The sequence below is a fragment of the Pteropus medius genome, unplaced genomic scaffold, assembly GCF_902729225.1.
Source record: "Pteropus medius unplaced genomic scaffold, Ma_sr-lr_union100, whole genome shotgun sequence".
Taxonomy (NCBI): Eukaryota; Metazoa; Chordata; class Mammalia; order Chiroptera; family Pteropodidae; genus Pteropus; species Pteropus medius.
In genome coordinates this window covers 633,204-654,921 of record NW_024350327.1, presented here as the reverse complement: position 1 = coordinate 654,921, position 21,718 = coordinate 633,204, and the positions used below count along the sequence as shown (strand labels likewise).

The 21,718-nt window shown below is 33.7% G+C and overlaps 1 protein-coding gene across 2 annotated transcripts in view; it reads right to left on the bottom strand.

Annotated features, from left to right (window-relative positions):
• The window catches only part of TBCEL (tubulin folding cofactor E like), a 70,958-nt gene that overhangs the window by 16,227 nt on the left and 33,013 nt on the right, over positions 1-21,718 (bottom strand). For both annotated transcript variants that reach the window (XM_039839633.1, XM_039839632.1), the window contains exons 5-7: positions 20,353-20,609; positions 17,464-17,590; positions 15,859-15,975 (exon numbers count right to left, since the gene is read on the bottom strand). In XM_039839633.1, coding sequence (XP_039695567.1) covers positions 15,859-15,975; positions 17,464-17,590; positions 20,353-20,609 — 501 coding nt within the window. The remainder of the gene's footprint in view (positions 1-15,858; positions 15,976-17,463; positions 17,591-20,352; positions 20,610-21,718) is intronic.

Genomic DNA, 21,718 nt, shown 5'->3' with positions numbered 1-21,718 from the left:
CAGGAAGCTTCAAATAAAATAACATTTTTTAAAAACATAGAAATAAATGAAAATAAAAATAAAACATCTCAAAATATGTGGGATGCCAGCAGTGCTAAGAGTGAAATTATAGCATTAAATGTTTATTAGGAACAGTCTCAAATCAATAATCTACCTTAAAAACTATTTTAAAAAAAAAGAGCAAATCAAGCAAAAATAAAAAATAAAAAAGCAGAAATCGATTTTTTTTAAATAAAAACACTAAACACTATAAAACATTGCTAAAAGAAATTAAAGAAACACATAAGTGGAAAGACATTTCTTGTTTATGGTTTGGAATATTATTAAGATGTCTAAATAACCCAAAGCAATCTACAGATCCAATGCAATCCTTATTAAAATCCCAAAGCACTTTTTGCAGAAATAGGAAAAATCATCTTCAATTTCGTATGGAATCTCAAAGAACCCTGAATACCCAAAACAATTTTGAAAATGAAGAATAAAGATAAAGCTACCTTAATTCAAAATATATTACAAAGTTACAGTAATCAAAACAGTGTGGTACTGGCATAAAGACAGACATGTAGACCAATGAAAGAGAATAGTGAGGCCAGAAATAAAACCTCATGTACATGGTCAAATTATCATTGATAAAGGTGTCAAGACCACTCAATAGGGAAAGAGCAATTTCTTCAACAAAAGATGGTGAGAAACTGGATATTCACATGCAGAAAAAATGAAGGTGAACCCTTACATTATACCATAAACAAAAATTAATTCAAAATACATTAAAGACCTAAATATAAGACCCAAAACTACAAATCTAGAAGAAAACTGGAAAAGCTTCATGACATTAAGTTTGGTAACAATTTCTTGGATATTACACCAAAAACACAGGTAACAAAATAATAGAAAAATGCGACTACATCACACTTAAAGAACTTTTGGAGACCAGGCAAAATGGTGTAGATGACAGTGGCTTTGTTCATTTGCTCTTGTGACCACATCAAAGGTGTGACGGAAATGTGGAGCAAACAGCAAGCAGAGTCGCCTGGGGGTCTAGGTGAGCAGAAGCACTATAACTAGGGAGAGAAATAAGACAACGACCTGAAGCTTAGAGGTACAAGGGAGCAAAGACACAAGGCACCCGGTCCAGAGTGGCTAAGTGAGACAGAAGCTACAGCAGAGGCAGCTGGCCGCTGCAGATATCTCTTAAAGGGTCTCTTAAAGTCCGCACCGGGCTTTCGCGGTGACGGACTCGCTTGCTCTGAGCACTGAGGCTGGATTGGCTGCTGGGGGGCACCAGGGACATACAGGAGACACTGAGTTGTCAGAGTGAGGGCCTGAGGCAAGCTTCTGTCCCAGGCAGAAGTGCTGACGGTAGCCATTGTTCCTCTGTTGAGCCCACCTCCCCTCCATCCCAGCGTGCGGATGCGGCACCACCATAACTGAGATGTCATTGAACTGGATAACAGAGGTTGCTCTGTCCAGAGGATTTCCAGAAACTCCGCTTACTTGCGGCCCTAAGCCACATCCAGGTGTCCTAAGCAAGTCTTGTGTCCTTTGCTGAGCAGCTCCAAAACCCATACTTGAGCAAGCGGACCTCGGTTTCTGGTGTGGTCTCGTGAGACAACTCTAAGCACAGCATCTGTGGATTGCTTGCTGAATCTTAATAGGTGGCCCTGGAGGAGCACAGGCTGGGGCTAAATTTGGCCTGAAGCTGTTGAACCTCTCTCAGAACTGTGCCACTGGACACCTACTATACAAACCCACCCTAATAAGACCAGGAGACTTAGGAGCTTTGCTTGGTATATAGAAACAGACACAGAACAGCAACCAAAATGGGAAGACAAAGAAGCAGAAATCATATGAAAGAACAGAACAGAGATCCAGGAATATTGGAGTCAAGCAATCTAACAGATGCAGAGTTCAAAACACTGGTTATAAAGATGCTCAATGAACTTAGGGGAAGAGAACATGAACTCAGTGAGAACTTTAACAAAGAGATAAGAAAAAAAACCAAAAACATAAAAATGGAAATGGAAATTATAAAAGGGAACCAGTCAGAAATGAAGAGTATATTAGATAAAAAAAAAAAAACAGAGTAGATAAAGAAGAGGATTGAACCACCTCATACTCATTAGGATGGCTACTATCAAAAACACTCAAAATAACAAATGTTAGTTGGTTGAAAATTGGAACTCTTTTGTACTGTTGGTGTGACTGTAAAAGGATGCAACTGCTATGGGAAACAGTATGGCTGTTTTTCAAAAATCAAAAATAGAATTACCATATAATCTAGCAATTCCACTTCTGAGAATTAAAAGAATTGAAAAGCTGGGTCTTAAAGAGATATCTGCACACCCAGCACATAGCAACAATATTTATAATAGTGAAGAGGTGGAAGCAACAGAATGTCTACTGATGGATGAATGGATAAACAAAATGTGGTATATACATACAATGGAATAGTATTCAGCTTTAAAAAGAAAAAAAAAATCTGTTATACTCTAAAATATGGATGAACCTTGAGGAAATTAAACTCAGCGAAATAAGCCAGTCACAAAAAGATGAATATTGTATAATTCCATCTATGTGAGGTATCAAATTCATAGAGACAGAAAGTAAAATAATGGTTGCCAAATAGTTACTTGGCAAGTAGGGGCTGAAGAAAGGAAGGAATGGGGAGTTGATGTTTTATAGGTATACAGTTTCAGTTTTGCAAGTTGAAAAATGTTCTGGAGATTTGTTGCACAACAATGTGAATGTACTTAACACTTCTGAACTATACACTTAAAAATAGTTAAGATGGTAAATTTAACGTTATGCATACTTTACCACAAATTTAAAAAATAATTAAAATTTTACTACAATTAAATTTTTTAAAAATTTAAATGATAAATTTTACTACAATTTAAATTTTTTTGCTACAATTATCTTTTTTAAAATTTAAATAATAAAAAAGGAATTAACGAATTTTACATAATATTCTCTGGAAAACAGAAAAGGAGGGAACACTAACAACTCATTTTATGAAGCCAGTGTTATCCTGATATGAAAAGCACATAAAATAGTTAAAAAAAATACTATGTATCAATATCTCTCATGACCTTGAACAAAAAAAATCCTCAACAAAATATCAGCAAACTGAATCCAACAATGTATAAAAAGAAATAGACATCATGACCAAGTGGAAATTATTCTTAGTATAGAAGCCTGGTTCAACATTTGAAAATCAACAAATACAGCTTCCCTATCAACCAGCTAAAGAGAAAAATCTCTTCATAGTAACTGACACAAATAAAGAATTTTAAAAATACCTAATATCCATTTACGTTCAAAATTCTCAGCATGTTAGAAGTAGAAGGGAACTACTTCAACTATGGAAAAAGTGAAGAACACCTACAAAAAACCTATATAGCTGACATTATACTTATTGGTAAAAGACCAAATGCTTTTCCCAAAGATTAGGAGCAAAGCAAGGTGTCTATTCTTACTACTTTTATGCAATATAATACTAGAAGTCCTAGCCACTGCAACAAGGCAAGAAAAAGAAATAGTCACACAGATTGAAAATGCAGAAATAAGATTTATTGTATTTGCAAATGACACGAAATACTTAAGTGCAAATCTAACAAAAGATTTATAAGATTTACATGTTGAAAATTATAAAATGCTCATGGAAGAAATCAAAGAATGCCTAAATAATAAAGAGACATACTGTGTTTATGCATTGGGAGACCCACTATAGTAAATATGTAAATCTTCCCCAAACTGATCTATAGGTTTAATAAAATTCCTATCAAAATTCCAGCAAGATTTTTTTGTAGAGAGAGACAAGCTTAGTCTAAAATTTATACAGGAAGATAAAGGCCCTAGGATAGCTAAAATAATCTTGAAGAATAAAGTGGGAAGATACATTCTGCATGATATTAAAGCTTATTATATAGCCACAGTAATCAAGACAGTGTAGTATTGGTGGAACAATAGACACATAGATCAGAACAGAATAGAGAACGGAATAGAAATATACAAATCTACTCTCCCAATTTTTTAAAAAGTTGCCAAACCAATGCATAGGAGAAGTCAGCCTTTTCAACAAATGGTACTGGAGTAACAGGACAACTATAAGCCCCCCAAAAATAAATAAATAAACCTCAACCTAAACCTCTCACCTTGCACAAAAAGTATCTCAAAATAGATTATGTACTTAAATATACAACATAAAACTATAAAATTCTAAAGAAAATCTCCAAGAGCTATGGCTAAGCAGAGTTCCTGACACTAAAAGCACAATTCATAAGAGGAAAAACTGATAAATTGGACCTTCACTAAAATTTAAAAATTTGGTGCTATAAAAGCTCATGTAAAAAGAATGAAAAGACAAGCTACATACTAACAGAAAATATTTACAAATCACATATACAACAAAAGACTAGTATCTAGAATATTTAAAGAGCTTTCAAACTGAAGAGTAAAGAAACAAACAATCCATTCAAAAACTGAGCAAAAACCATAAAGAAATATTTCATAGAAGAAGCTTTACAGATGGCAAATTAGCAGGTGAAAAATGTTCAACATCTTTAGTTATCTGGCCATCCAGGAAATTAAAATGAAAATCATAAGATATTATCTATCAATTAGAATGGATAAAATAGAAAATTGTGACAACACCAAATGCTGGCAAGAATGCAGGAAACTCTATCACTTGTTTATTGCTGGTAAGAAGGTAAATTGGTACAGCCATTCTAGAAAACAGTATGGTAGTTTCTTATAAAACTAAGCACGCAATTGCCATACTACTCAGCAATTGCACTCCTGGGCATTTATCTCAGAAGAATGAAGATATATGTTTACACAAAAGCCTGTACAGGAATATTCATAGATTATCTTATTTGTAACAACCAAAAACTGAAATTAATCCAGATGTCCCTCAACAGATGAATGGTTAATCAAACTGTAGTACATACATACCATGAAATACCACTTAGCAATAAAAAGGCACAAACTAGTGATGTAGACAAGGATTTGAATGAATCTCCAGGGAATAGTGCTAAGTGGAAAAAAAACTATTTCAAAAGGTTATATGCAGTATGATTCCATTTATGTAACATTTTTGACACAGCAAAATTTTAGAAATAAAGATAAAATTAGTGGTTGCTGGGGGATAGGGATAAGAGTGGGTGAGCTGGCAAGGAGTCGAGTGTGTTAGTAAAAGGGCAACCTGAGAAATCCTTGTGGTGATAGAACTATTCAGTGTCTTGACAGTGGTGGTAGATACATAAACCTACACATGCAATAAAATGTACAAAACTAAATACACACACACCAATGTGTACAAGTAAAACTGAAGAATTCTGAATTAGATCGGTGGACTGTATCAACCTTAAGTTCCTGGCTGGGATACTGTACTACAGTTCTACAAAATTTTGGGATTGGGGGAAACTGGGTAAAGAGTACGTGGGATCTGGCTATAATATTTCTTATAAGCATGTGAATCTACAATTATCTCACTAAAATTTTTAATTAAAAAACACTACATTCTATATGATTCCATTTACATGGCATTCTGGGAAAGTCAAAACTATAGGGACAGAAAACAGATCAGTGGTTGCCAAAAGGTGGGAATCAAGGTAAGGGTTGAGGAGTACAAGGAGATTTAGGGGAGTGATAGAATATTATGTATTCTGTGTGTGTTGGTGGTTACATACTGTAGTATTTGTCAAAACTCAGAAATGCATACTAAAAAGGGTAAAACTTACTGTGTCGATTATATTTCAATAAACCTGACTTTAAACAAAGAGCACTACTAAAACATAATCATTTAACAGAACTGATTAAGAAAAAAAAGACTGGCAGAAATAAACATTATCATGAATAAAAAGGAGATGAATATTGATATAGTGACAGTAGTTTCTTCTTATAGTTTTCATTGCTACCCAGTGTATAATTTTTGTACACAGTCAAAAACGATACACATTTGCCTTTTTCATATAACAGTAGATCTTCAGTATTATTCTATAATGAGAGATCTTTGTGCTTTTTGAAAAATGTGCTATATCAATACCTGAGTGGTTGCTAAGAATAAAAGTGATAAAAAGTTTTTGGTTTCTTTCCTCTTAAAAATTTTGAATCAGCTTCCATGTACAAGTATTACCTAGTCCAGATGAGAATTAAATGAATAATTTAAAAACTTGAACACCTACCCCCAAATCATAAGAATATTATGGATGACTATAAAATTTTTAACTTAGAAGAAAGTTAATTTAATAGAAAAATATAAAATTACCAACTCAATTCATTTTATGTAGCAAATATAACATTCATAACAAAATCAGAAAAAGTAGAAAATTACAAACCAATTTTAAATATGAAAATAGATAGAAACATCCTAAATAACATAAAATTAAATTCTGCAGTGTTGAAAAGAACACTTAATATTTTATGACTCAGTTAAATATTCAAGAAATGCAAATATGGTTCAATATCTGAAAATGTATCATTAAAATTCAGATCAACAGAACAAAACAACATGCCCATCTCAGTACACAAAGAACAGTCTATAAAAATATCGATATTCATTCATCATAAAAGAAACTGTTAGAAAAACAGAGATAGTAACTACCTTAACTTGATGAAGGGCACCTATCAAAAACTTACAGTAAAATTCATATTTCATTTCAAAATATTTCACATTGAAACTTTGGAAGTAGTTTCTTTAAAGTGAGAAACAAGATAAAGATGGCCTCTTTTACTATTCATTTTTAATATTATACTAGAGGAGTTCCTATCCAAAAAACAGAAAAGAAATATAAAAATTATTTGCAGATATGAGTGTCTACATGGATCTAAAAGGAAGTAAAGATTATTCTATACATCAGCAAGACTGACAGATACACAATCAACACATAAAAATAAGCAGCATTATTATACACCAATAATAACCAATTAGAAAGCAGTGGCCTAAAAAATGATTGCATTTAAAATAGCAATAAAATGTACAAGACACCTAGAAATAAATTTAACAAAGAAGTGCAAGGTTGTTGTGAGTGAATTAGAAACATTGCTGAAGGACAAAAAAAGATGTTCTGAATTAAGTGGAAAGATAACGTATGTTCACAGATAAGAAAACATAATAGTATCAAGATGTCTATTCTCCCAAATTAGTGAATTCAATGTAATCAGAATCCAAATTACAGAAGGATTTTTGTGGAACTTGATAGGCAATCCTAAAATTCATAGGAAAAGGGCCTATGATAACTAAGGTATTCTCAAAACAAGTAGGTTTACCCTAATTGGGAATTCAGACTTAACTATAATTTAACAATTTTGTAATGGTACAGGAATCAACAAATACACCAATAGAACAGAACAAGGCCCTGAAACAGAACCATGAATATATATTAAAAAAACAAGATGTATGACAGAAGTGGCATTATGGATCAGTGGTAAATACCAATTATCAATATGGGGGAAAAAAACAAACCCTTAGATCTCTATTTGACACTACACACAAAAATAGATTCTAAGTAGATCAAAGACATTAATGAGAAAATCTTTCAGGAAAAAACCCCAGGAGATTATCTTAAATGATCTTTGGAAAGGAAAATATTTCTTTAATAGATGGAATAAGAATAAACCATAGAATAAAGGATCGATACAATTGGTATTAAATTTTTAAAACTTCTTTTCAATAAAATACAAAGTGAAAAGATCAGATTGAAAAGCTACAGACTGAGAGAAGAAACTGTAATGCATATTGACAAAGAATTATACAATTCTACATTATGTTTTAATGGATATTTAAAATACGAGAAATAGACACCAAGGATACACATCGAATTCTTGCCAGTGGTTACTTAGAGGAAGGAACGAGACTGAGAATAAAGGCAAAAAGATACTCCAATTTTATCTGTAATATTGTTTCTTTTAATTAAAAAATAAACTTGAAAATATTAACAATTATCAGTTCTGGACAGTGTGATATGAGTGTTTGTTTTACTATTCTTGGTATTTTTCAGTATTTATTTTAATTCTAAAAACAAACAAATGAATAAAACTAGCCTCCTGCCCTTGCCGAAACAAAAGTTCAGACACTAAAGATAATATTCCTCAAGAGTATGATTTGGGAGGGCTGGTTCTTAATCTTTATTTCCTTTGCAGTTATATTCAAATTCTCATATATAATTCCAATCAAGATTAGGAAGGTAGCCTATCTTCTCCTAGGCTGGGAAAGTGGCAAGAAGTCAAAATAAAGTCCAAGGTAATTGGAATGACAAAGGCTGTAAGCATCAAGGAAAGCTAACATTTCAGAGGCTCTCTATTGTGTGCCAAAGAGAAAGCCCCTTTTGTTTCTCCTCAGACTAGCAGCTCAATGTGAGGAGTGCTGTGTCATGGCCCTTGTCAGAGGATGATGGAGCCTGGCAATATGGAGAACCCCAGGAGACTCATGTCCAATGTAGGAATGTTCCTTCGCAACAGCAGGTCCTCTGTCTGGAAGGAATATGAGGTAACAGACACAGCACACTAGGATTTCTCCAGCATCCAAGACAAAATAGGGCTTCATTGTGGTGGTGTCCAAATACAGGCTGCTGCCCTGCTCTCACAATAACAGGAAGATATAATCAACTCCATTTAGAAAAGCCATTAGTCTTAAGCAGGGAAAAAAACATACTCTCCATATTTTAAAAACCATACCACTAATGACTATGAAAAAAGCATTTGAGAAATGCCTAATATAATCTTTGACATCATAAATAAGGATTCCCAGGGCATAGTTTAAGGATTTCTTGAGACCAACAGAAAAGTAAGGTACCGAAGGAAAGTAAACACAAAGAAAAACCATTAAGAAAACCTATCTCTGGCTTTGCCACTTTGAATCTGACAACAGCAATTTCCTCCTATCAAAAAATTATTCACCGGAGTTATGCCTCTTGTAACTCCTCTTTATAAAAAGCAAAACTTTAAAGTCTCGAAAAAGAGATACCCCAAATCAGTGGATTTACTTTCCCCTACTACCCTCAAAAACAAAAAGAAACCATTGAACCCCAAAAGATACATGACATGGTGATTTCTAAAAGAAAAGTTACATAGTTTTTCTTTTTCTCTTTGTCTCTCTTTAAAACTAAACAGCGGAGGGCTGGGTATTAGTGAAGTACTAAATAAGCAATTTAAATTCAATCTTTCATCAAGAGTTAAAGCAGACACAAAATAAAGGGAAAACTGATAAATACAGGCAATGTGGACAGATATCGGATAAAGGACAAGGTAAAAATAATAAACAGGTATACTTTAACATGTACCAGATTCATAAATGTTTCTTTATGAGAGGTTTCTTCCTCTCTAAATGATATTTTTATACCCCTAGAGAAACTACATGTTAGAAAAAAAATGGTACTTCGCAATGTGTCTTCTAAGGATTATTTCAAATTCTGTAGTGAAATTCAGTTTTATCACGTGTACCTCTGTAAAAGACATAAGCAACCTCCAATACACATATCCTCTCCTTTACTAAAGTCTCAGTTAACTAGGTTTCTAGTTCTCCCTCAGTTTTTTCTTCTAAATATAAACCAAAATCCACTCATGTAACGTCCCCATTTAAAAAATTTCAATGATTTCCCACTGCCTACAAGAAAAAGTCCTAGTCTCTTGGCATGGCATACCAAAGTACTTAATGGACTGCTCTGGCCCCCACCTCCCTCCCAGAATTATCTGTCATATACGTCACTTACTACTTTTCACTAAGTCATGTTGAATTACTGTAGTTCATTGGACATAAAGGTTTATTTCATATTTTTGTGCATTTACTTCCCATGTACTCGAAGCTGTCTGGAATAGCCTACCTTTACTTTCACCGGAGCAACTCATTTTCTAGGCAGCACCACCTCTTCCAGCAGAGCTAAGTACCCGCCCCGCCCCCTTTATGTTCCCAGAGCAGAATGCATATATTCAATCATTTTACTGAAGAGTTGCTATATTGTCAGGCACTGCTCTAAGGGTATAACAAGGTACACAAGAGAATAAGTCCTTGCTTTTACAGAACATACAAGACAGTGGAGGGAGACCAACAGTACACAAGAAATTAAGTTAAGTGTCAATAAATAAAAATAAAAGTAGGTTAAGAGATAGATTAGATGATCAAGGAAGGAATCTCTGGTACGGTATTAGCAAAGGAGAGAGCCTTGGTGCATTCCAAACAGGGAATAAAGTGCAAAGGATTGCGGTAGGAGTGTGCTTAATACAGCTGAGGAATAGCAAGGATGATTTTTTAATTAATGTGGATTCTTATAAACTGTTTGCCATGTAGAAAATAAGCTGTAGGGGGCAAAGGTAGATTCAGGGAGCCCAATTAGGAGGCTACTATAATAAAACAGATAAGAGATTATAAAGGTTTGAACTTAAATGAATGGTAAGAAGTACTCAGATTCTCTATATATTTTTGAAAGAACTGAAAGAAAAAAACAAATGACTAGATATGGAGTGAAGAAAAAAATCAAGCATGATGCCAAGGTTTTTGTCCTGAGTAACTAGAGAAATGGAGAGATGGAGGAAAACTTGCAGAGCAGCAGATATGGTAGAAGATGTAGAGGTGGACCGGGGGTAGGTAAGAGAGGGTACCAAAAGTTCAGTTTGGGGCACTTAAGGTTTAAACATCCAAGTGGAGCTGTCAAGTAGGCATTTGGAAATACTAGTCTGAAATTTAGGGGCAGATCAGAGCAGGAGGTATAAATTTGGCAGTTATTAGAATACAGAAGGCACGTAAAGCCACAGAACTGGATAAAGGTATCTAGGAGATGAACACAGAAGAGATGAGGTCCAAGAACTGAATCTGGGGGTAACTTGAGTTTTAGAGGTTAGGAACATGAGGAGGATCCAGCAAAGGAAATATATCTCTAGCTTAGCCCAGATGGCAAGCTTCTTGAGAGGAGACGCTTTTTTTTTGTCTTTTTATATCTAGCTTCTGTCACACTGCCTCGTGGTTTATAGTAGGTATTCAGTAAATAAATCAAAGTGTCCTTTAAACCCAGCTAGAATCTCTAGTTATTTTCTAGATGTTCTACTGGTAGAATGTGAGTCCAATAATTGAAATACAATGAGCCCAGTGAAGACAATTTTTCAACCACCTGCCTTACAGACTGAACTTTTTGAAACGGTGCACCACTGATACACAAGCCATGAAGAGACAAGACACAAATGAAGCTTTAAAAGAAAATCTATTCATTAGAAAAAGCAACACTATGATGTTTAAAGGCCAAGAATAAAAAAATGGAGATTATTCATCTTCTATTGTTTCACAAAGTAAATAAATATGAAACATCTTGGTGATTGCTCAGGTTTTTGTTGGTCTATTATTGCCATAAACAGTCACAGTAGAGAGGTTAAAATTCCAGTTCCACCTATCAGTAGAAGGCAATAAGAAGGATAATTGAGCATCTTGTAAGAAATTATAAAACTCTTAATAAATATGCCTCCCTTTGGTCCTCTAAACATTTTATTCTGTTCATCATAAAAAATTTAAATGATTCAGGTAATAGTAGGTATTCTACTGGAGCCTATACTTTATTCTGCTAGGAAAACAAGATATGTAAATTTTGGATCATCTTTAAAGTCTTCTGTTGCCAAAGTGACTAATCACATGGAAACAGATGTGTGTGAATAATCTAACTGATTCACAAAATAACTTTGCTACCATAAAGGACATTCAACTGATCATAATGGTTTTTTATTCATCTCTTCAAAAGATATTTTTGCTAATTTTTCTTACTTATGTCTAAATTGAGTAAAGGTATTTCATGTTTAATGACATAAGAAAGGAAGATGAAAGGAGGTGGAAAAGCTCACGGGACCTAACAACTAGGGGAAAGATGTTGTAGAAGTTACAACTTCCAAGTTAAACCTTGATTTAAAAAAAAAAAAAAATCCCATGGTCAAATGAAAAGGAATGTTTTCTCTAAAATAAATAGATATCTCCATCCAACTTAGAAACAAAAGTTCAAATGTCATTCTATATGAAATGCTGAATTATCGAGTCAAATTTTCACCTTTTACTAACTATGCACTGTGTTATTCACTATTCATTAGTATTTTAGGGAGAGAATATGCACGTAACTTGAAAGATAAAGATGTGGTAACTATAGGACTAACATTCTGTTTCTATATCACTATTCTTAATTCATAATGAATGCATTTTTTAATTTATTGGGGTGATATTAGTTAATAAAATTATATAGGTTTTGAGTGTACAATTCTAAAATACAGCATCTGTATACTGCATTGTGTGTTCAGCACCCAAAGTTAAATTTCCTTCCATTGCCATATATTTGATCCCTTTACTCTAATCTACCTCCTCCCCTCTCCCCCCTATTCCCTCTGGTGACCACTAAACTGTTGTCCACGTCCATGAGTTTCTGTTTGTTTGTCTTGCTCATTTGTTGCTTTCAGATTTATATCCCACATATTACATGTATACAATGGAATATTACTCATCCATAAGAAAAGATGAAATACTACCATTTGCGACAACATGGATCTTGAGATTATCATACTAAGCTAAATGAACACATTTTAATACAAATTTCTCTGCACTTATTCATCATGTCCTTTTTTAAGTGCCTAACAGTTCCTGGCACATCATAATGGTTCAAAAAATATTTTCTGAGTAAATGAATAATTCCACCGCTAGAAAAATCACTAGGGAACAGGAGATATAGGCTGACTTTGGCTGTTCAGCATCTGAATGCTTCTCTGATTTGAGACGAACCCAAGATAGATGAGAGGCAGGAACTAGAAGCCTAAATGGGAGTAGATTTTCTTTTTCTCCATTCCTTGAAAGCTAGAACATGGAAAGGTGACATAAATCTGTCTAACGTAGTTGGAATTTTACACCTTAAGAGTAATGCAAAGATTCATGTTTTAAGAGAAATTATTCACAACAGATTGATAAGAGTCAAGGTTCAAAGGCGCAGCTATAAATGTCTAATGGCAATGAAGTCCAGCAGCTTACTCATGATGGTCCAGCACCCAGTGTAAGAAGCATACTGTTGTATAATAAGATACAGAAATCTTGGCTGTGCCTTGCTTCTCACCAATACTACACAAGCCTAATTCTCTAGTCTTTTTGTCGATTCAGTGATTCATTATCCTTTTAATAAGTTCCTATCCTACCGAATTTGGCCAGTTGATTTCTGTTGTGTACAGTAAGAAATTAGTACCATGGAGCAAATTACTGGCAATAGTATCTCAGGTAATTAAAGGCAATTTGGGATTGGTTTCTGGCCTAGTAGGGGCCACTGAACATATTATCAGTGTTCATGGAAAGGATTCTGCAAATCTTTAACATGAAGTAGTAAAATAATTAATTATCACTTGGGGTCACATGGAATGCTTTAGGTAATTAAGAGAGTGCTGCCAATAATAAAACAATATAAGGGCATGGAGAATTCAAGAACATGAAGTAGAGCATCTGCTATTCTAAGGGTATAAGTAGCTTAAATAAAGAGAATAGTAGGGTCACATTCCTATAAATTAGGCTTAAGGCACAGACTGAAACCCAGGTACTTTAAAGAAAACAATCTTTTCTCTCTTACAGCAACAGAACTGAGGTAGCTATTTAAAAAAAAAAAAAGTACAAGTTTTGATGTTCCAGGCTGTCGAATTATAGGTCAGTTAAATCTGTATCCATATTGGGAATATTTTATGAAAACTGGAGCACTGATATGAGAGAGAGAGAGAGAGAGAGAGAGAGAGAGAGAGAGAGAGAGAGAATGAGAATGAATTGGAATGGAAGTGTACGGAAGTACTTGGGAGTATCCTGAATTCCCTCATCCTCACTTAGGTCCCCCTTGCTAGTTGGGTCTAATGAGACTGTTTCTCTTGCTTAAAAAGGCAGTAAAATCCACCTTCTTGAGGGAATTACCTTGTAAGAGTAAACTAATTCCCCATTTGCCTCATCCTTCCACATATATACTCTGCTTTTCTACCATCAGATCACAGCATGTTCTGAGGGTTTAATAACAAAAACACCATAAGAATTACAAAACTTTGGTCATTTATATATACAAAGATATAGGAAATAAGTGTAGTAATAGATTCAGAGTATACTGACCAAGGAAGGAAAAGCAATTTCAGATCTAGCTGACTTTGTTGATATAGGTACATTAACAGAGATTCAAAAAGCTAGCTTCGATGGTTTAGAACCACTTAGATTAGTTCTAAATTTTTATCTAGTTGGCTGATTGGAAATTGGACTCAATGGTGGTCTATGCTAAAAGAAATTGAGATGCCACAAATTGTTTGGGATAATGTGTAAGGAAGAATTCAAAAACTTCAGAACACAGGAATGCTGGAAATTATCGTCACCTATGTTACTCTTTCATCCATTCTCCATCTATGAACACTAAGAGGACCCAGAAGACACTTCCTTCTGCAAGGCCTTGAAAAATACATTTGTGAGTAGAGCACTCACATCTTTGAAAAACATTTTATAGGCCATGGATGCTGGTAGGAGACAATGAAATCAGGTTGCCCATTTCAATTTCAAGAAGGAAGGAAGAGACCAAGCAGTGGTATCTAACCAGTAGTGAGTGAGAAAGTAGGTGTTAATTGCCAGACAGAAAACAATTCACCATCCATATATATACTACTTGCAATTGACTGGAAGTTAAGTAAACTGTAATGAAAGACTCTGGCATAAAGCCAAATATTTACTTCTTTTATTAATATGTTAGACTGACTCAAATGAAGCTAACAATCATTTTTTTTACATTAAAAAAATCATTTTTTTACATTAAAAAAACATTTTTTTACATTAAAAAATCTTCATGCAGTTTAAACTAATATTTGTGTTAAAAACATAGTAATATCTATTTCTCTCTACCTCGCTGCTCTTAGCTAATTTTAAAAGGCTATTTTCTAAATCCTTACTTAATTTGTCTAATATTTTTTAAATGCTTAGGCTTTAAAATTCTACTAACAATACCACAAAATCTTTTTTATATAGCACTGGTTAAGCCAATCAGAATGCCTTAAAGTCTGTAAATAATAGAAAACTTTGGGGAAATATAGATATGCTCAGAAAGAATGAATTAGAAATTTGTAACCCGAAGGACCAACTGATTTGATTCCTGCTCAGTCTTAACTTGCATCCTGTTTGTTTGAAACTCCTCCTGTTAAATGAGATTTCATATTATTCTTAAAGTCATTAAAGAAAGCATATAACTTTTGGATAACTGATTATAGTTATTAACACCTAGAAACGTGTTTGGGGATTTTTTCTTTTATATTTACCTATATCACAATGGTTATACTTCCTTTTATATTTAAGAGTATTAAAGATAGTTCCTAACCACATAATATATATATTTACTCTTCATATACCTAAAAGTAATTACTAATTTAGCCCTCAGTATTTCTCTATACTCAACCATCCTAAAATCCTTTAATATTTCCTGGACTCTTTTTCCAGTCATTTTCTCATATCCCTAAACCTAGTTAGTGCACATTTGCCAAACTTACCAAACCGTAAAACTTAGTATATCCTAAAAGCTGATGCAATGTGAAAGAAGAGACGTTTTAGGGTTTGGGGAAAATATGGAGAAGAGGATTAAAAAGGAATCGATGATAATGGAGTATGGAATAGGAACTATTAGAAGCAGTCAAGTACTTAGCCAACCATTCTTAATACAAGTGCAAGGGTAGAAGAAATACACTGTGAAAATGAGATATGATAGGTTTGCTTTTGTGTTTCTTTATTTTTTAACTTATCATCAATATCCTCTAAGAGAGTCAAATAACAAATTATTAGATTTTGTTCTACAACAACAGTTCTTATATTGCCTCAATACTTGCTAAAGTGTTGCTAAACTGATGAGAGATTTTTACCTGAATGGCACTTCTTCCTGTGGAACATCCACATAGTAACGAATGAAAAATCTCTCAGAATCTTCTCGCTCACCATCAGTAACAACACTTCCATTAAGTTTGGAAACTGATGGCAATCTGTAAGTGAAACCCAAAATAAAGACATTTTAATATACTAAAAATATTCAGCTTTAGAAATAAAATTACTGGTTTGAGGCCCAGTCTCATTCTCTTGAAAGAACACATTTGATATAGCTCTGCTTCTATACAACTACTGACATAAACTAAAGTGGTATAAGAAACAAAAAGACCAAAAATACCTAGTTTCATTTTTTAATGTGACGCTTACCTTTTATAATCATAACTCACTTTTCAAAATACGATTGTAAGCAGCATTAGCCAACCTAAATATAATGTAAGCCACATACGTAATTTTAAATTCTCTAGTAGCCATATTTTAAAAAAATAAAACATATGTAATTAATTTTAATAACATATTTTATTTAACTCAATAAATGCAGGTATAATCATTTCAACCTGTAATCAATACTAAAAAACAACTAATGAAATACTTTACATTCTCTTTTTCATATAAAGCGTTCAAAATCCAATGTATATTTTATACCTGAATTCAAACTAGTTATATTTCAAGTCTTAAAAAGTCACACATGGCTAATGGGTACCATATTGGACAGCATAAGTCTATAGAATAATCAATACAATCTGGTTATGTACTTCAAGAATTAACTTATTATATTTATGAAGGAATAGTAAAGAAAATTAAATACAAGGCCTACTGCAAGACTTCTTAGAAGAAAAATATGCTGAAACTTATTTTTTCAGTGAAATATTAATGGGTATATCAACCACTGGAAAGCAGTAAAAATCTGCTAGGCATTGGTTGGTCAGAAAGATCAATACCTTGTTTAACTAACCGCTCTTCTCTAGGGAACTTTAATGCCTACTGTTCCCCTTTCAAAACAACTATGTTAGTGCACAAGAGAACAAATCAAAGTTCCATGTCCCTTTACATCTGAGCCGAATATTACTGCTGCTAAAGGTACATACAAAAATAAACACTCATGCGTCATTTCAGTAATCTGTGGGGCCTGAGATGCGAAAGGCGGGGAAGTTAGAGGAAGATGATAACAATACAGTAGTCAGATCTAAGTCAATCTGTGTAACGAGAATAAAATACAGAAGCTGCTCTCTTGTTTTACATTAATGAAACAGCCTGGTTTTCAGGTATTTCACTTTAAATGACCACTATGTTAACAGAGAAAATAAGGACAACTAAAATAGAATTGATTCCCTATTATACTTACTTTTTCTTCATGACCCAAAATAGAACTTTAAATATTATAAATATCAAAAATTATAATAATAGATTTGTGAGGAAATTTTTCAGTGGTCTTGGCAGGACAATTACATTTCATATTTTTCTCATCATATTGCATTCCTTTCCTTCTAGGATTTGAAGCTATAAAAGCAGCTCCTTCAAATACAGTCTGTTCGAGAAACAGATCAATTTACAGTGTACTTTCTCCTAAATAGTACATTATTCCTTTAATAAAATAGCAAGGCCTCTGAGGGGAGAAAAAAAGCAGAATAATCAGGACAGCAGACCTGGCTATTACCAATTTCCTCCGCTCCTCGGTGGTATATGGCTGTAGAAGAGGAATTCCTAACAATCTCACTTCTTCAAGTTTGGGGAAGGAATTTAGTTTGTCAATGTCTTCCCAGGATTGCAAACCTGATTTGAGAAATAGACATTAAGTAAATCCAGAAAAGCACCCACATAAGAAGATAAACGTAGCAAAAAAAATACTTCAGTTAAGAATATTTGAAATGTTAAAATGATCATAAACTATTTAGAGGTCCTGAATTTTTTTTTTTAATCTAAGGAGAGAATAGACTACAGTTAAATACCATAAAACCTTCCCTATAGCCTCTTATTCTTACGACTTCTGTAGTCAAGAAGAGAGACCTGTATCCTCCAACAACCACTTACCTACTAATTCTCTACCCAAATGGTTTATAAAGGGAGTCACTGGTGGTTTCAACAAACAGGATGTACTTCATGCTTACATAAAAGGCGATGCAATCAACTCTTTCACCAAATATAGATTCATAGAATACAACTATTAATCAGAGTTGATACTATCAGACTTGAATTTTTACCTAACAAATTTGAAAGCAGGGCAAGGTCAATAGGACCAGAAACTTAATATTATCCCTCATTCATACTGTCCTCATTTTGGGAACAGGGAAAACAGATTCAAAATTAAAACAAACACAAAAACAAAAAAACCTGAACCTTTGTTTGGGTAAGAAGAACATGCAACAAATTAAGTTCATTTAATTCTAAAATGAAACTCTTCCAATGGCTGTGAACAAATGTATCATCCAAGTCAATACTTGTCCCTGGTAGGAAAAATATTCCTATAATAATGAAGTTGGTCAATTTTACAACACGTCAAATCCATTTTAGAGAACAACTTAGTCCCTTCCTATTTCTATCAACCTTCAGAAAGTAAAGGCAGAAGAGCAATTTATGAGGACTCTGGTGCATAACTATCTCAAGTTACAACCATCCTCTTCCCTTCAGAATGGCATGTCCATCTAGGAGGAAGAACAGAGTTAGCTCAAAGGGTATCAAGCTGTGAAATAAGCAGCTTCCTTATGCAAAATACTAGTTTTTAAAACTTAATTCCTCCCCTTACAACCTCTATAGCAAGTTAAACTGTTTATGTTTTTTTCAGTTGTAGGTTATTTCAGTTATATAGTTGTTTTAAGAAATAGGCTGAAAGACAATGTCAAGAAAATATAAATAAAAGACACAGGCTGGGAGACCATATGTGCTAAAGACACATCTGATAAAGAATTATTATCCAAAATTTACAAAGAACTATTAAAATGTCACAATAAGAAAATGAACAATCCAATTAAAAATGGTCAAAAGACTTGAACAGACATCTCACCAAAGATATACAGACGGCGAGTAAGCATATGAAAAGATATTCAACATCAGATGTTGAATATGAATCAAAAGAACTACAAATCAAAAGAATAATGAGATACCACTACACACCTATTAGAATGGCCAAAATCTAAAACATCGACACCACCAAATGCTGACAACAATGTGAAGCAACAAGAACTCTGATTGCTGGTGGCAATGCAAAATGGTACAGCCATTTTGGAAGACAGTTTGTCAGTGTCTGACAAAACCAAGCATACTCTTACCATATGATCTAGAAATCACACTCCTTGGTGTTTTACCAAATGAATTAAAAATTTATGTCTACCCAAAAACCTGCAAACAGAGATTTACAGCAGCTTTATTAATAATTTTGCCAAAATGTGGAAACGACCAGGATGTACTTCAATTTGCGAGTGGACAAACAAACTGAAGAACATCCAGACAATGGAATATTATTCAGTGCTAAAAAGAAATAAGCTATCAAGCCATGAAAAGACATGGAGGAAATGTACATGCATATTATTATGTGAAAGAAACCAATCTGAAAAGGCTATGTACTGTATAATTCTAACTACATGACATTCTGAAAAAGGCAAAACTATGGACACAGTAAAAAGATCAGTGATTGCCAGGGACTGGGGAGGGAAGGAAGGGATGAATAAGTGGAGCACAGAGAATTGTTAGAACAATGAAACTATTACTATAATACTACAATGGTAGATACATGTCATTATAAATTTTCCAATTCCATAAAATGTACACCACCACGAATGAACCCTAATGTAAGCTATGGATTTTGAGTGATGATGATGTGTCTAGAGGTAAGTTTGATTGTGCAAATCATGCTGGGATGTTGATAGTGGGAGAAGCTGTGCATGTGTGAGTGTAGTAAGTATTTGGGAATCTTCTATATTTTCTGCTCAATTTTGCTATGAATGGGATGTTGGTGCTAAGCTGTCGATAGTTGGGGAGGCTGCGTATGTGTGAGGGTGGTAAACATTCAGGAACTTTCTGTACTTTCTGCTCAATGTTGCTATGAATCTAAAACTACTCTAAAAAAAGATTATTAATTTTTTAAAAACAGACTAAAAATATTCGTTTCTGTGACATAAAGAATTAGATGGCAACAAAATGGCAATCAATTATATATAAATACTAGAAAAGAAAAGTGAACATTTGAAAGGCATAGCAGGTTGGATTTCCCTAACCTAAATCCAGACAAAATGGTCTTGTTTGTAATTCCTTATATTCTTTTTACTCCATCTTTTATTGTATAGTTCATTAATTTTACTCCTTTCATAGGATGACCCCTTTAATTTATACAACATAAATAGCTAATATAATGCTATGCCACTTGATTTATGAAAGTGAATGCCTTAACTTTAGCTAACCAATAATCATCTGGATGCTGCTCTTAAAAATGCACATTAGAAGAAGGCAGAACTGTCACTAAAAGAAATACACTTTCACTGTATTTTATGCATAAACTCAGATCAATTTGCATGTAGAATCAGAACAAGCCAGCATCTTACCTGACTTGTGGAGGCTGATGGATCGCAGATTAGGAAACAACCTGGCCAATGAATCATCAGGCTCCTTGATAGCATTCAAATGATTGTTGGCCAGGACGAGGGTATCCAGAGAAGGAAACATAACTCCCAACTTTCGTATTTCAGTCCAGTCTTGGAGGTTATTATCTGTTATATGTAGTAGTTTAAGAGAATGACAGCATATAGAAGGACAAGACACTGTTTCATAGTCATTAAGGCACAGGAAGAGCTCCTCCAAACTGCAGAAGAAAAAAGGAAATATTTCATTCTTTATAGCAGTTAAGTGTCTACTTTGCACCTATTTTCATTCACTTAAGAAATAAATAAGTGCCTACTGTGTGTGAGACTCCGCTAGGTGTTGTAAAGAAAATATAAAGATGTCTTCCTAAAGCTTAAAATACAACTGAGAAAGAAAACAAATTCTAAAATGCATAAAACAGGAAAGAATGACATATAACCCAGTACTAAATTAATATTGTGCAGGACTAATTTTAAGTACAATTAAGCAATAATTAAGCAGGTCTAATTTTAAGTACAATAGTTGCACAAAGGGAATGGAATTGAATTTGTAGTTAGAATAATCAGGAAGGGAGGCAAGGCCTTGAAGGAGGGGCAGACTTGTATAAGTTATGAGGAGATGAAAGAAAATTCCAGAAACAAGATAAACAAATGTTGACAAATAGAAATAATAACTACCCTATGACAGGCCCTGTGCCAGGTGCTTTCGACTGTACTTCTATTTCTGCAAGGTAGATATAATTATGCCCATTTTACAGACAAGGAAACAGAGCTCAAAGAAGTCAATTAGCCTGTCAAAGGTCATATGATTAGTAAGTAGAACTGGGATTTAGAAGCTCATTTTATGCCATGCTAGATACTGCATACTGTGAGAAAACCAATTTTAATTAGAGTGATTATGAGAAACTAAGAGAAAATAAGTGGGGTGAGACCAGATTCTAAAATACTTCGATAATTTCCATATTTACACAGTCGAAGAAACTACAACTTCATATATTTCTTTAAACTACTTCCTTTGAACACTTATATGCATATTCAAAGATAGATACAAACATAGCATTTCTAAACTAATAAAAGTATAATTTCTTGCTTAAATTATGGAAAAGGATACCAGGTCCATTTTCAAATCAGGCTAGCTACGTACTTAATCATCTGAGTGTTAATATATTTAAAAGATACTACAACTTTTTTTCTTCCCAAAGAAGTGTACCGAGGCAAAATTCTAAAATCAGGTAATCAGAAGATTAAAATGGAGAAAGGTTGGGCTGATCTAGAAATAATAAGTGCTTCTCAGGGATATTTTCTAGCCAAAGGATTATGTATCCTATAT